Below are 16,320 nucleotides of genomic sequence, written 5' to 3' on the forward strand. Positions count from 1 at the left end.
TACCCACCTCCAATGGTCACTTATCTTCTATTGAGGAATCCTTCCAGTCAAACCAGCACTCCACAAGGTTGATTAATTTACAGTACACCAATGTTTTTGATAAAAGCAGAATTATGTCCTAACAAGGGAGAAAAACTGTTAAAAAGAAATGCCAGCAGCCTGGTCTGTATCGTTATTTATCCCAGCATGTTTTGTACAGCGAGACACAAGAATTATGCAATTGTAGGTAGCATTAATTAGTCTCTTGGGGGGATATTTGTAAGATAAGATCACCTAAGATAAAGCAACAGCTGCTGACATTACAGAGTAAGCAACAGAAGAAAAGAAACCACAGTTATAAATCTAAAAAATAAAGCTACTGCTGTTGACATTAATCAGATGCATAAATCTACTGGTTAAATATGAACAAACCTGTTTTTTGGGCCCATCCCTATCCCCCAGGTACTACCCCCAAAAGATGAAAAAATCCCCTCTGCATTAAGCACCCCTCCCCCTTCCATTTTCCAACATAAATCTCTACCCTCGTGGTTACGATCAAACAACCTGTGTGTTTTTTTTTGCTTGGGGGAGTTGCTGGAAGTAGTTCACAAGGCTTGATCAGAAATGATACAACAATGGAGCCAACAGGAGTCATGTTATGTGAGCATGGGGTTTGAATTTCCTTATCAGAATTATCTCGTCTCATTCCTCACAGTAGTATAAAGTTTATGTTGTGCAGTGTCAAATAAAGGCATGGATGTTAAAGCTGTGGGTGGGCTGATTAGAAGTACCTTAAGAACTGCTGTCCCAGGGTCAAGTCTGGATTAATTCTGCCCGTCACGCTTTTTTGAAATTAAACAAGAGTCAGTGACAGACTTGGCCTGTGTTTGACCCAGATTGGTCCTCACCTTTGAAGTAGCTCTTGACCCTCAGGTATCCCACGCTGAGGCGAAGGACGGACAGCTTATCCAGGCGAGAGCGAACCTCCTCTGGAAACGGCAGGAGGTCCGTGAGCCGGTCCAGCTCCCCATTCAGCCGATCCCGGTGGCGCTTTGAAGGGTTTGACTTGACGACTTCATTGCCCTCTGTGCCTTTTTTCCTGTGGAGGAAGAAGATAGTGACACATAAGGTCATTAAAGTGTTAAATATTCTGTTGGAGTAGGCCTGTGGTTAAGAATTAAGATCAAGTTTGAAAACCTGCCCTGCCAGATCATGACATCTGTTATCAGCTACAGTATGAGACAAGTTAATGAAACATGAGTAACTTTTAGAAACAGCCATAACAGCTTCAAACCTACTCAAGGAGAATAAAGGGGCAGCCATAGATGTGACTAATAAACTCTGTAGCCCAAGTGAGTCAACAGTGCATCCAGTCCTGTGATGACTGCTCAACGAAGAATGCTTTTACAGTTTCATGGGAGCCCTTTCATCGAATGCCAGCAGAACAATGGTTATTTTATCTTTCTTAAAGCAACAAATACAGGATAAAATCCTCAAAAATGTTGGAACCAAACTACAGTTTCATGTTTCAAAGATCCACCTTGTGAGGAAATAAATTCAAAAACAGGGATAGTGGAACAGATGCTGCCTAGCCCTTTATCTAAGAATAAATACAAGCTCAGACCCCCCAGCTGTAGAAAACAGTACTATTTATGGACCTACTAAAGGCCATGCAAGTTCATCATGAACTTTGTGCAAAAATTGAAAGAGATCAATTTTTTTGCAAGATAAAGACATTTCTTGGTCAGGACCCTCAAATTCTACAAAGCTAAAGGTATTAAAATTGGGAATGAACCCCTTCAGCCAGATTTGGGTTCTTCTTCCTCTTACCTACATTAACTTGCTATTTTCAGTGCAGAACTGCAGACAGCAACTTTTGTGATATAAGAGAACCCTGATGAGTTCTTAAAACTGTAAAATCTTGGGCATAGAAAACCAGATGCTTCCAAACAATGCTTGCCACCTTGGCTAGGCAAAAGAAGGGGTGAGTCAAGTTGCTAATTACTGGGCTGGCTGTCAGGCATATTGGACATTTCCTAAAATGTTTTATATTTTAGTACTTTCTGAGGACACGTGTTATAAAATGACTGACAGTATCAAAAATTCCCAAAGCTTTAAATGCATCTCTTCCATGGGACAGTTGAATAGATGAAGAATGAGGGCTCACGTTGGAGGAGAAAAGTTAGGGATGGGAATTGAAAAGATTTTATTGATATGGATGCCAGTGTCAATTCTTCTTATCGACTCAATTCTTTATCAATTCCCTTATCAAATCCTATAGACTATATAGGTTGTCACTGTAAACAAGTCAAATTTTATGAGTCTCTTTCTCTCTGAACACTGGGCAAGATTTCTGCCTTCTTCAGTGAGAGTTGATGACAAGGACACTTCAATTACTAGCTTTAATAAACAGTTTTGATAACTAAAAACAGCTCAAAACTTTGTATTTCCTGAATGAAATACGGGGAAACTAACATGAACATTCATTTTGATTGATTAGATCCAATAGACTTTATTTCCTCCATGTTTCTGAGTTGGAGGTCCGACTTTAAGCAGTGTCACAGCGCACGTATTTATGTCGGAGGTCGGAAACTTCAGAGTACCAAGCTCACTTGAACACATCATGGAACTTTTCAGATGCTGCTGTGAGCAGAGATGTGTCTGCTCTCTCCTCTCCTGTACACAGTGTGATCAGCTCTCTAACCTCGCAGTCTCTCCAGTTGATCCACATTATTCTTTGTTTTATCCCCCTGTTGTTTTCTCCGATGAACTGCCGCTTGATTAAACCGCACTGGTTTTTAAATCTCCCGTTTATGGAGACAGCAGCACACACTCGTCGTTGTGGAATGCCGTGACGGCCTTTCACACTTGTTGCGGAAAAGTCTGTTAAAGGCTCTGATACTACCTCTCGATCCAGATCAGAGGTGGGGCGAGATCAACCCCCCATTGTGGAACAGTCGCTTTCATACAGAATGGCGTTGCGGAATGAAGGCGTAACAGACACCGAAAAGAGAGGCAGTGTGAAAGTAGCTATCTATAAAGATGTGTTTTGCTAATAAGACCGCTGATGAGCACTGTTCCATTTCAAGAAATCAAAACAAAAAAAAAAAACATCTTATAGATATTGCTACCTTGTTTAGTAGTTAAAAAAGAAAAACCTTTGTAGTAAACTCATCACATTCACCATGGGAAAACTGTACACCAGATTTGGGAAATCCTTCACAAATTCAAGGAGCACAAATGTTATTGGTGGAGATCACAGCTGATAAATAAAATTAACAGTTGGCTGATTATCCCTCATAATATCACTGACATCTCTGCAGCTTAGCTGCTTGAGCTTATACTGGCTTCATGGACTGACACGATTAGCTGCTTAACATCCTGAACACTTTAAATCTCAGTTAAGAGCTATTACAGAGATAGAGGTCATCCGTATGCTCTGACAGCTACTTGGCTACAATAGCTAGCTGCTAACTAAATCACGCTAACTAACTTTTTGATTGCAAAATAATGCCGTCTTTGACATATTTAGTTGAGAGAAAGATGGAGTGGTCTGTTTTGTTCGGCTTTAAAAGGAACAACACCAGGTCCAGCATGTTTTTTTCTCTCTAAAGTTAACAATCATATGAAAAATAAACCTCACCATGAGTCACTCCATTGGCTACTCGTGCACTTTGTCAAAATGGAAACCAGTGTTTGGCCATGACAGCAGCTTTATTTGCTCGGCTTGACTTTCACTTTAGGGGCAGCAGGGTTTCAGACCACCCATGTTTAAGTGCAAAAACACAAAGGCTGGCTGGCTGGAGATACACCACGTTACTCACAAATCAGGCGCACATGCGAGTGGAGGGTGGGAAAACTTGTCACAAACAGGAAGGAATGAGAATGATAAATAACAAACCTGCTGATGACAAATCAGGCTTACAGCAGGTTCTTATCAATAGTTTTATTGATTAACTTATGATTAAAATAAACAGTTCATAAATGCTCAGTTTCCTAGATGCCAAAGCTTTGTGTTTAAACACTTCTTTTGTCTAACTTACTGTCAGAAACTCAACAACTTCTCATATATCACCACTGGGAATCAAAGCAACAAATCAAAACATTTAAGGAGAAAACAAGAACAACCTGGCTGTTTAATGCCTCCACAAGTTATTATATCCCTGCAGTGAAAGCACAATACAAGGGCTGACCATTTGTGCTAATTGCCAAAAGAATCCCTCAAGGCTTTCTAGAGATGTCACATATCAATAACCTTGACCTATGAGCAATGCCTGTCAAAATCAGAACAATTTATCCTTGAATCAGAGTGGACATTTGTGCAAAGTTTGAAGACAATTCCTCAAAGTGTTCTTGGGATATTGTGTTCACAAGGATGGCCAGTATGACTACCTGAAAACACAATGCCTTTGGTCTCCGCTTTTGCTGGAGGCAATAAAACAGCATATGCTCAATTCGCTCTGTTCTGTATGATGCATGTTGGGCGTGGCTAATTTACACTGCTATTTAAAGGAGTAATATTTATGCCACTGTTGCATTTCATCTTCATTATAAATGTCATAGAGGCATAATCCAGGAGAGATGGGATCCTCATCTGTGCCAGCTACAGAGGTAGTAACAGAGTGCATTACAGCAATGATGCTGGAATGCAATGAAAAAATGACTAGGCATGTATTTCAGGCAAAGCAGAGCAAAGAAAAGTACCACTTCTCAGAAACACCTGGGGCTGACAGTGGTGCATGCAGTGGGAACATGCATAGACTGAAGAGTCCAAATCAGGTCCAGCGTCTGCAGAACAAGGTACACGGGGATTATGTGAGGTCTGGGGATTACTCTTACAAGTCTGCACTTTTGTTTTCAAAATAAAATGCAACCAAATTAAAGATTTTGGACAAAAAAAGCCAGTGCCAACTTGGCTAGCAGCCTCCGAAAAACAGTCAGATGCTCTGCACTCCCATTACTTCAAGTCCAGCAGGGTCTGAGCATGGATATGTTATAATAGCATCATACCATAGAAAATATAGCAGGTGGCCGCATTACAAGATAGTGCCAAACACAGGGCAATAAATGAATCACTTCTAAAATGTTCGATATAGCATACAATTGAGCCTACATCTGTTTTTTTTGGCCCATTTTTTACCTAAAACTCACTAAATTATGTGGAGCGACTATACCCATCTGTGGCACTTTATAGCCGTTTAATGTTTGAAGGCACAATGCTTTCTGAAATCACTAATGGCATTAATAACAAGTACCTCATACAATCCAACTTCAAAAATACTAAAATATGCCTTTAAGTAATTAAAATTTGCTTTAAAATTTAAGGAATGAGGGTGAACAAAGAAAAGACTTCAGCTGATGTCTGGTTGGTCTTGCTTAAAACTCCACTAAACTTCTTTGTAGATACAGCAGACATTTAGTGTCAATATTGGACCACAATCACAATCCATTTATTGGTTGTATATATGGGCAGAAATTTTAATATCTGCCAATATCATGCCAGAAACCCTAAGAGGGTTGGGCACCCAGCGCTCTAAAGGTTAGGGTTAGGGTAAGGGGGATAAAATTGAAAATGATACACCTCAAACAAAGGGGAAAAAAAAACAAAAAACAAAAAAACAAGGGTTAGAACATCACTTTCCTGTCCCGCTGTCAGTGTCACCCCGTTGTGAGGTCTGTAACAGATGAGCCCAAAACACCCCACCATAGAAGTCTGCAGCTAGTCCCCCCTCCCCTAAACCAAAAGTTAGGTTGAGTCAGCATTTTCAATACTGTTGCTACCGCAAATTGAACTCAAAAGCCCCATTCACTATATGAATAGCTAATCTAATGTTACTCAGGATTCTACTGTCTCTGGGTCAAACATGCTTGGGCATGGTAGGATTGCAGTTGGTGCACCCTAAGCCCCTTAGTTCTGCAGATTCTATGAATAAACCACCAACCACAAAGACATCTGATCCGTCTTTTTATTTTAAAAAGAAAAAAAAGAAAAAGACAATGTTTTTTTTTATAAGGAATGAATGTCTCAGAGGTAAATTTCTTAATTACAGCATAACTAAAACTAGGACAGCATAGGCATCGAGGCTCCATTTAATTGTAGTGTTTCACATTTATTGGGTTCAGATTAGTGGGAGTGTATTTACTGGAACTCTGGTTATTGGTAGGCTATAAAATTCTCTCCCGAATCATCTGCTCAGATGAGAGTGGCTTGAATTTGATCGTACAGTCTCAGAAATAGAGTGGGGCTGATCTCACTCTCAAGAAATGCCAAAGGGAGACAAAAGGCACCATTCAGAAGCATTTTTTCCACCTTGATTTACCACAGATCACGGGTTAAAGCAGCAGACATCAGGATGATGTTCACTGTTACAAAGAGCAAAGTTTCACCTCTCTCCACAAGTTCTGTCTACGCTCTTTATGTAAATGCCAAAAGAGGGGAAATCTGACACCAAACACCTTGGTCTCAGTTTCATTACAGCAGGACTTTGACACACATTTGTCTGCTCTCTGAAAGCAGGCCAAGCATCTGCCAGATCCAGAGAGATGACTCACAGATACAAAAGCATCAACAGCGTGATTTCCATACACACTTTGGCTGCAGATGAATTTGGAAGTCAGATAGTTTACAAAAGCAGACTCCTGCCGACAAAGAGGTTTCCACGCAGGGAAGAAAAAAACACAATAGAACATATGTTATAAATAAATGTGCAGAAATAACGATGATAATGGGGCTGCAATAAAAGCCGTTCGACTTCACAATATCCTACAGAGGAGTAAATTTGCCAAACACCCCAGAGCACTGAATTCACTTTTGATTTGTTGGTCGTTTACATGCAAGCTAAAATAGAAGTTTTGTTCCCTGCTGTCTAGTTGCATTGAACAGCACAAAGAAATTAAAAAGCAGCATGAAAGCATACAGTAAAATAATCAAGGACAGACACAATCTGGGACAAAACCTACACATAATAAATGATCCATTTGTTCGACCACAGGAGCTTCAAAGCTATTCAATGGCACTGGTGTGACATGCAGTAGGATATTCTGCTATTATTCTGAAAAGCTACAGTTGTGGAGAAGTGTTTGAATCATGTGATGGTCAGAATTAGAAGCAGAAGTTGTCTATGACATTAAGAAGACTTCATAGATTATTTTGTCTTATATTTGGAGGCACCCTAGAGAGAGCGCAGGCCACAAACTTGATTCAAGTCAGTTTTGCAGAAAAACATTTTAATCGTTTATCCCGGAATTGGTTTTGGAAGCCATTTTGAGCCACATTGTCTTCTTCTGGGGTCCTAACAGTGTGACAAAGAACATGATATTGCAGAACAAGTTGAGCTCAACTCCACAAATGCAGTCATGCCTTAAAGATGTGCATGGATGATGCTTTTTAGTGATGTGTCAGCCATATAAATGCAATGGAAACATATAATGTTAAAAAGGGAGACAACAGAAGTGCTTCTGGTATCCTTCAAACTGCTCATGGAAGGGAAAGCCTCACACCCCAACGAAGGCATAAGCCTGAATGCATTGGTATTGTTTCTGGCCCAGTGAAAAAAAAAAAAATTTTTTTTACATTTTTCAAACCATCTTGAATGCCTATATCTGGATCATGTGTACCATAGTTTTTGGACTAGTTAATTGATGCATATCCCACTGGATATATGTAAAAATAAATCTGTCCACCCATCTATCCATGTCCTTCCACTTATCTGGGGCTGGGGCACAGGCTATTGTGACAACACTATCCAGCTCTTACTGGAGGATTGGGGGGTCATAACCCAGACCAGACTCCTGAGTCTACCCCGGGGTCTCCTACCTAGAAGACCTCTAAAAGGAGGCACTAAGGAGGCCCCCTGATCAGATGCACAAACCATCTCAACTGGCTCCATGCAATGTGAAGGAACAGTGGCTATACAATTAGTTCCATCTAAAGGTCTGCATTCCTCACCCTATCTCTAAGGCTGAGCCCAGCCACCCAGAGGAAATTTATTTCAACTGCTTATCATTCTTTTGGTCATCACTCAGAGTTCATGACCACAGGTGAGGTCTGGGAGGTAGATCAACCAGTAAATCGCTCCCTCTTCACCACAAATGACTGCCACAATGTCTGCAGTATGCTGTAAGTCTCACAGTCCTTATTACCCTCACTTCTGAACAAGACACTGAGAAACTTTAACTCTCACCTAAGGCAGAGACTCACTCCCCACCCGGAGGAGCAAACCACCATTTTCTGGCAGAGAATCATGGCCTTGGACTTGGAGATGCTGACCCTACTGGGATGTGGAATACTTATATGATATTGTAGTATTTTTTTGTTCTGCCCAATCATGAAAAAAATCTACAACAATTATACCAGATAAATAGCAGCTACCTTGTTTACAGGTGATACACAGACTCTGCTTGCATGGCAGTGAAATTATTGTAACCTGATGAACAGCTGCACTCATGCCATAGCAGAGACTCCTTTTGTCGTGACGTAAACATGCAGCAGCAAGAGCTGGTGCAGTTGTGGAGGAAGAGATTAGCGTGGATGCTGCCAAAGCGCCAGTTTTATCAGAACTTGACAACATTTCTTTGTTAAAAGAAGAACAAAGAACAGCAGTGAGTTGTTTTCTTTTCAAAAATAACAAAAGTCGAGTACTTACTTGCCTATAGTTGCCATGTTTCACGAAAGTCCTCAGTAGCTGCACACGCGCAACTTGATAGCAGCTACGTCACGTGTTTTGTTGCTCTGATAGGTCAGAAGAGATGTGACAGACAGAACGTTCACCCAATCACACTCCGAGTTTTTTTCAAAGCCTCTGCCTTTTCTCAAACGTTTCCTATTGAAGCTTTCCAGGTTAGGTCAGGTTAGCAGCAGGCAGGAATTGAGAAAACTTCAATCTAAAGCCTGGATGAGTGGTGTATGGTCCATTCATGTGATGTCTGTTCTAGTGTTGCTGTAATAGGAAATCCATTTTTTTTAACAGATCCAGATCATTTTGCTCAGCTCAGTAGAGCTGGTTGTTTGGCTCCCAAATCGTTTTTCACTTGGTACCATTTTGCCTTTTTAAATGTGGATTAAATAACAACAAAGGATGGAGGAAAGGAAACTGGAACTCAAATGGGAGCTAGCTACTGTGGCTCACATTACAGAATGGTTTTGTAGAATAGGCTTGTTTGTGAACGGCACATCTTTACTACACACAACGTTTACAAGGAAAGACATCCCTCTTAGTAACGGCTCTGTACTGTTGTTTAAGACCCCAAACTCTCCTGAACTTTTCAATAATATTTATCTCAATACTTGTAACTGTCTCTGGAACAAAACTCATCTCCTTTCTTCAAAAAAAAACCAAAACACAGAGAACAAACATTGCCTCTCAATACAGGAGTGCTGCACGGCTGTGCTATGACGACCTGCCAATGTTGAGGTGATATTAACAAATTCTATTCTGCAACAAAAATGAAGTTCCTAGTACCAGAACCAACTAAACTAGCATGTTTGACATATAGACAAACCCAAAACATGTTTGATTTTTAAGAGTCCAGGCCAGTCTGCAGTGAGAGCTAGAACATCAATCAGAACACACTGTACACTAGGCCTGTCATATCCCATGATTGTTTTCCTTCTGAAGTCACGTTTGCCTGCAGGTTTCAGTGAGATCTCATGTCTTTGGAATCTCCACTGTGAAGTTGTTACTTCAAACAGCAGGTGTGTATGGCAATCTGACTGAATCGTCTGGTTTGCAGAATAATAATGGTAAAATCATTTGATTTTACTGTGCAACCCATGATTTTAAAACTGTTAAAAGATTTGAAAATCATCTCATGTGCAGCCAGCCTTAGATGTCAGTTTCACAGCTTTAACATGATTTAAGTTCTTCTATTGTCGTCTCCTCACTCATCACACAGGATTAATTTCTGTCATAAACACAGCCACGTTTCCTGTTAGTCTTAGACAGTGATAGAAGGTGTGTATGCTGTTTGTGAGCGACTCCACTTTGAAAAGGAAACAAAGGGCAAGAGAACAAAGGGCAACTTTGTTTTTCACCCAGAGTGTTTTGGCGCTACACCAAACTTCTGTCTGCCTGCGAGAGTTTCTCACAATCCTTTTAGATCACTGGCACTGTTGAAACAGATTATCCCCTCTCATTAAAGATACCTTTGCAGGCTAAAATAAATGCATAGTCACACTATAAAGCAATCAATTAATAATCCACTTAGTTAAGTACACATTCACACAAGCACATTACCTCTCTCTGGGGGCAACAGAGAGCTTTATACACTGTAATCAACCCATTTTCCCAGCAGTAACCTGTAAAACTCTGCTACTGTTAAAAAGAAATACTGTTAGGGTCTCAAACAGTGAGTAAATTTTACTTGATTTATGCTTAGAGAGGAGGCTAAGTTGATCAGAGGATTGTTTTGGATGTGACAGAATTTTCATGGTCCAAAGGGAGGTGCATGACCCCACAAACACTGCATGCAGACAAGGGCTTGAACTACTGAAAATACTCATATATCCTTCAGTTTTACCATAAACACTAATATCAGCATTTTTAAAAGTATAATCATGTTATATATTTACATTTAATAATGATAAATGATTTATTCTGCCCAATGGAAATAAAAAACCTAACTCAAGTCTCAAGAAACCTTCAAGTGCTTTCAATTTACTTTAAAATAGATTTATGAATGAATATGTTGATGTCTTAAACAGCAAAGTCTATCTGGGGGCTGGGAGCAGAGCTGCCATGACTACAAGCTTAGCTTGCTCATCTTATCTGCACTATGATTCCTCCATCTTTCTTGAGGTTTTTATGGTAAATGATCATCCTCTGATATTTGTTTCTCTTAAAAATAAACAGAACAGTTAGTGAAGCCTGCAAAGATACCAAATATTGGAGTTTTGGTTGAACATCAGACTCTCATTCGCATTGTTCAAAAGACATAGGATGTCAAGGGGGCTTCAAACCAAGCAGCTCCCCACATAAAACCATTTGTTAAATCAGCTTGTTTTGTTTAGTGACTCCTTTATGTTTATAGGTGGTGTGAATGCCATGTAAGACAATTTCCATTGAAAAAATGTTTCTGAGGGGAAAAAGCAAATTAAGGCCTTGTCCATACGGAGATTAAAACATTATATTTCTGTTTTGTTTTTAAAAAGTTTTCCGTAACACGGGATCATTTCAGGAAATGTCTGTGTGAGCACGGAACCACTGAAAACGACTGAAAACGCTGTAGTATATATGCCAATTGGGGCGCTGTATTGCTGCCACGCAAATGCACCAAAAGAGAGTAGAAGATCACAGAAAACTGCCACAAACTTTCTCGTAGTTGCTGTTCTGGTTGTACTCTGCGTTGGATTTAAGAACATCTGGTGTATGCTGTTCTCGTGGTGGTAAAGGAGCATCTTTTGTTATAAAGGCCATAAGCTTAATAGCTCCTGCAGCACGAACACATCCCTGTAATCTGTCACAGTTGTTTTGGTTTTACATGCGCATGCAGCATAAGTGGGCTACGCTATGTGTGACGTAATCGTTTCAAGAAAGATGCGGTTGGCTGTCTGTCCACACAGAGAACAAACGGTAAGCGTTTACAGATTTGTTCACTCTGGGATCCGGTTTTAAAAAGTAGTATTTACGGCCTCCAAAAACACTGTTTCCGTGTGGATTAAACGTTGATACGCTGTGGACAGGGCCTTAGGGGTCTGAGAGCTGAGCTGCTGCAACAATTACCGTCAATGGCATTTAAAATCTGTGTCAGTATTACTTGTGATTATCCACTGAGATTTTTTTGTTTCAAAACAACTAGCAACTGTGATTATAGGCTGCATAACTACCAAATATATCACCCTCTTTTTTACAATCTTCAGAAGACACAGGATGCCAAGGGGGCTGCAAACCAAGCTGCTTCTTACCTAGACTCAGCTTATTATGGAGGTCATGATTTTTTCCGCTTTTAGGTGTAAGAATAAAGTAGTTTCAATTTAAACTGATGCAAAAGAAGCCCATGTAGTGGGCTGAGAGCTGAGCTGCTCTGACCATTAGCTTCACTGGGAGTTCAAATTTGCTGCAGGGTTCTTTGTGATTATCCACTCAAATCTTTCTTTTTTTTTAAACAATCATAGCCTGTAGTTAAAATCTTCAAAAATACCAAATATTAGTTTCTTTGGTTGAAAATTAGCCTCTTCACTACTGAATTTAGCCTAAACAGAATGGATGTCAAGGGGGCTGCAAACCAAGCTGCTATTTACATAAACCTAGCTTGATTTGAAAGGCCATGATTCTATTTATGCTAGGTGGTAAATACGACTAAACTCTTTTCAATTTAAGCTGATTCTCTCAGAGGAAGAAGGAGCACCTTTAGGAGGCTGTGAGCTGAGCTACTATGGCCATTAGCTTCCCTGGGAGTTCAGATATGCAGCAGGATTCCTTCTGATTAACCACTGAATAATCCACTCCAATGCTGGTTAAAATTACCAAAAAATATGTCTTGGTTAAAAATCTGACTCCAATTTACACTTTTTAGCTCTTCTGCCAACACAGCAGGGCTGCAAACTGAGCTTTACATTATTAAGCTTTTATGAAGGCAACAGTCCTCTATGGTGAATAAGTAGAGAAAAACCAATTAAAACAGTCTCACTTTAAACGCAGACAAAGCAAGCTGGGTGGAGTTGGAGCTGAGCTGCCATGACATTGGCTTAGCTGGGAGTTCAGCTAATGTGTCAGGATTCCTAAAAGATATCTGCTGAACACTATTCTTTTTCAAAAAGAATGGGACCAGTATTTAATGGATGCAAAATGCATAGAGTTTTGGTTGAAAATCAGGTGCTCCGCAGCACTTTTCAGCTGTCACAGGGTATCAAAAGGGATGAAAACCGAGCTGCTTCACTCATTAGCTGAGCTTGTTTTGAAGGTCATGATTGTCTTTCTGTGCATGACAGGTAGAACCATTGAAATCATCCGTTTTACTTTAAATTGATGCTTTTAGGTAGAGGGACCACATCAAGGGGACTCAGAGCAGAACTTCCATTACCATTAGCACTGGTTGTTTCAGGAAGCTCAGCTTATTTGTGTCCTTATTTCTCAGAATTATCTGGTGATGTGTTTTTCTCTTCAAAACAGTTCATTGAAGATGAAGCCAAATGCTTGCTCTTGGTACAAAGTCAGTCTCTCGTCTTTGGCAAAGAATGTCAAAGAGGGCTGCAAACAAGGCTGTAGCTCTATGCATTTCTTGATTTGACCATTTTTGTAAACAATTTCCTCATCTCTGAAAGATAACTGGAGTTCCCTTTAGGAGTTTCAGCACAGGTTTTTTTTTTTTGTTTCCTCTTTTGCAGACCCTTTCTTCATCAGTATTTTAAATGGTAGCCATCAGAAGTATGGATGGGCTTGCCAATTCTGTTGTAGATTAGGCCGATTAATCCATCTATATCATGCACAATGTGCCCACACACTGTCAGCCATAATTTTATCACAAGCCCATCCCCCAGCCCTGTTGCATACTGGGCAAGTGGTTGACTGTTGGAAGGTGATTTTTATTAAAAATTGAATGTAAGAACATATTACATGGGTAATTTTAATAATATAGTTAGATGCATGGCAGAATGGGGCTGGCACCAGACATGGCAGGCATGCGGTAATAAAAGAGGAAATTTAGATGGGCAGATCTGCTGTGGAATGCCTCTGTGTAGTGACCACAGCTTTTTACAGTCAGGCTGAATGGTGCCTTTGTGCAGCTGTGCCCAGCTGGCCATTCAGGAAACCTCAGTCCACGCTGCAACGTCCAACTTCTGCAGGAACACAGACGTCTGCACACAGGCCACCTTTTTATTTTGGGATTCACACTGGGAACAGACTGTGTGCTCTCCTGCTCTGTCACTTTAAGCTTACATACTGTAGCTATGATTGCTCTGTTGACTCAAAGTGCATCAGTGCTGAACAATGAGATTAGAAGTTGTTGTGAAACATTACTGATAAAAATGAATACATAACCAGAACATTATGTTATTTCTTCTCCAAACAAAACTTTACATGGATTAATATGACAGCTGTTCAGTCTAGAGTCCAGTGTTTTGGCGGCTGAAGGGAATAGACATCTTTCGTTCAAACTTTGTGTCCAAAAAAAATCTCTCTTTGTACCACATAACTCTACTATATAAGATCTGCAAGAGAAATAGGACAGAGCTTTCTGGCAGGAAGCCTCAAAGGAAAACAACTCTCCATGCCTGCAAAAGCTCTGAATACAGACATCAAGGTCAAGGCAAGAAGCTGAATTGATTGATTTTTTTTTTTTTTTTTTTTTTTTGCCCCCCTTGAATTACCTCCAGAGTGTTCGGGGAGAACTTGCTCTCTCATAAATTTCTTATAGTATGAAAGTTGATTTAACTGACAGATTTCTGGTATTCACTTCCCTTTTAGCTCCATCTTTGCTCTCTATCAACTCCAGAGAAAGTATTTGGCATTAAAAAGCCCAGATTGCGGGCTCAAGTCCCAGTTTGGAAACTGATCTGGCTTCCTGAGAGCTGATAGTTCACTTCTTAAGAACTGCCTTGGTGCCATTGAGCAAGGCTCTGAACCAAAGGCCATCATGCTCTTTCATGTGCAAACTCTTACTCTCTGACATAAATGCCAATCAACACTTAGGTTGCTCATCTTGCACTATCATGGCATATTTACACACCTAAGATTGGAAGAAGTACCCATTTCACTATGAGCTCCAGACTGATTCCATTGCACAAGTTGTTTATATATTGTTTTTTTTTTTTGATTCTGTTACTTTCTGATCTCTGATTTCAAGGCTTCTTCTTGATTAGGTCTATGGATGGTTTCACTTTAGGGCCCAGGCTAAGATCATAGTATACTTGACCCCAAAGTCTGCTTCATTTGATCCATGCAAACACAGGCGTACTGTACTTGGGCAACATTCCAGAGTCCAAAGTAAACTCAAGCATGATTCATGTTGATTTGAGCATGATAGACAGGACATAAGCACAGGGTACTTGTCAGCAAGTAGGGCTTCAAAGGCAAGTCTAAACATCTCCTATCTCTTGAAAAACTATTGTATCCACGCAGCATAGGCACATACCATCCTCTGAGCCGCACGATAGATGTGGAAATAGGTAGATGGCAACATCTTGAAAATAATAATGAAAAAAAGCAAGATATGACTGCAGGATGTGGACCCAAGTTGACTACTGTCTTCTTCTTTCGTCTTATTTGCAGATTTTCTGACCATTTGTGCATACCCCCACATTCTCTAGCAGACAGAAGGTGTATGCAAGTGAGAGGGCATAAAATGGTGTTATGTGAAAGCAGACCAGTGGAAGAGAGAGAAAAGGGGGGTGCAATCCTATGGTATGAAACATCCATCCATCCATTGTTTATGGGTAGCTGGTGCCACTCTCAACTGTCATTAGGCATGAGACAGGAGACACCCTAGACTTCTGGCCAGTCATTCAAAGAGCTGACATGTAAAGACAGACAACAAGCCACCAGTTTACCTAACCAGTATGTCCTTGGATGGTGGGAGAAAGAGGGAATACCTGGAGAGATCATGCATGCAATCTCCACATAGAAAGGCCCTGTCTGACAAGGATTCAAAGCGGGGCAACTTGCTAACCACTGAAGACCCTGGTCCATGTTGTGTGCACCTGGTACAAAACTGATTTTCCTTTATTGCAAATAAACCCAAAAAAACATCTGGATATAAATCTGTCCATAAGTGCATATCCATATGACACTACTTGTCAACACATGTTTGTGCTTTCATGGCCTATGTGTAAGTTTAATGTCAAACACAGAGTAAAATCAGTGATGAGTCTGTCTAAGTGATGAGAACTAATTTCCTCCATTCCTGTTGGGATTATCTTTACTGCACACTTTTGACCATACAGGCACCCTTATCACTTGTTGGCATACCATAAATGTTTTCTACCAAACATTGAACTGATGGGGCACTCAGATTGCCTAGTGGTAAGGTGGCACCCAATGAAGAGCCCAGTTCAAGTCCAGCCTGTGGCTCCTTTCCTCCCCCTCTCACTCATCCCTGTTTCTCATCCTCTGTCCTTCTCTGTAAATACAGGCACAAAAAGCTCAATAATATATATTTCTAAATAAAACACCGAACCAATTATGCAGCTTAGGCTGATTATATGGAATAATTTCAGGAAAATGCATGTATACCTATCAGTCAAAAGTCCAAACATTGCTAAATTTGGCTGATTGATGATGACATTTCACAGGTTGAACGATTAATCATGACACATAACTGCCCTACTTCTTACTAAGTGCAATGTCATAGTTTGTTGTTAGAAAGCTTTAAAAAAAAAAAAAAAAAAAAAAAGGCAGATGACAC

At 40.3% G+C, this 16,320-nt stretch overlaps 1 protein-coding gene across 3 annotated transcripts in view; it reads right to left on the minus strand.

The window, feature by feature from the left end:
- LOC121522388 (aryl hydrocarbon receptor-like) overlaps positions 1–16,320 on the minus strand; it is a 62,208-nt gene that overhangs the window by 44,277 nt on the left and 1,611 nt on the right. For all 3 annotated transcript variants that reach the window (XM_041806690.1, XM_041806689.1, XM_041806688.1), the window contains exon 2: positions 888–1,078. Coding sequence is in view for 2 of the 3 variants with exons in the window: in XM_041806689.1 (XP_041662623.1) it covers positions 888–1,078 (191 nt within the window). In the remaining variant the exon portion in view is untranslated. The remainder of the gene's footprint in view (positions 1–887; positions 1,079–16,320) is intronic.

This window comes from Cheilinus undulatus, linkage group 15 (genome assembly GCF_018320785.1).
Source record: "Cheilinus undulatus linkage group 15, ASM1832078v1, whole genome shotgun sequence".
NCBI classification, from domain to species: domain Eukaryota; kingdom Metazoa; phylum Chordata; class Actinopteri; order Labriformes; family Labridae; genus Cheilinus; species Cheilinus undulatus.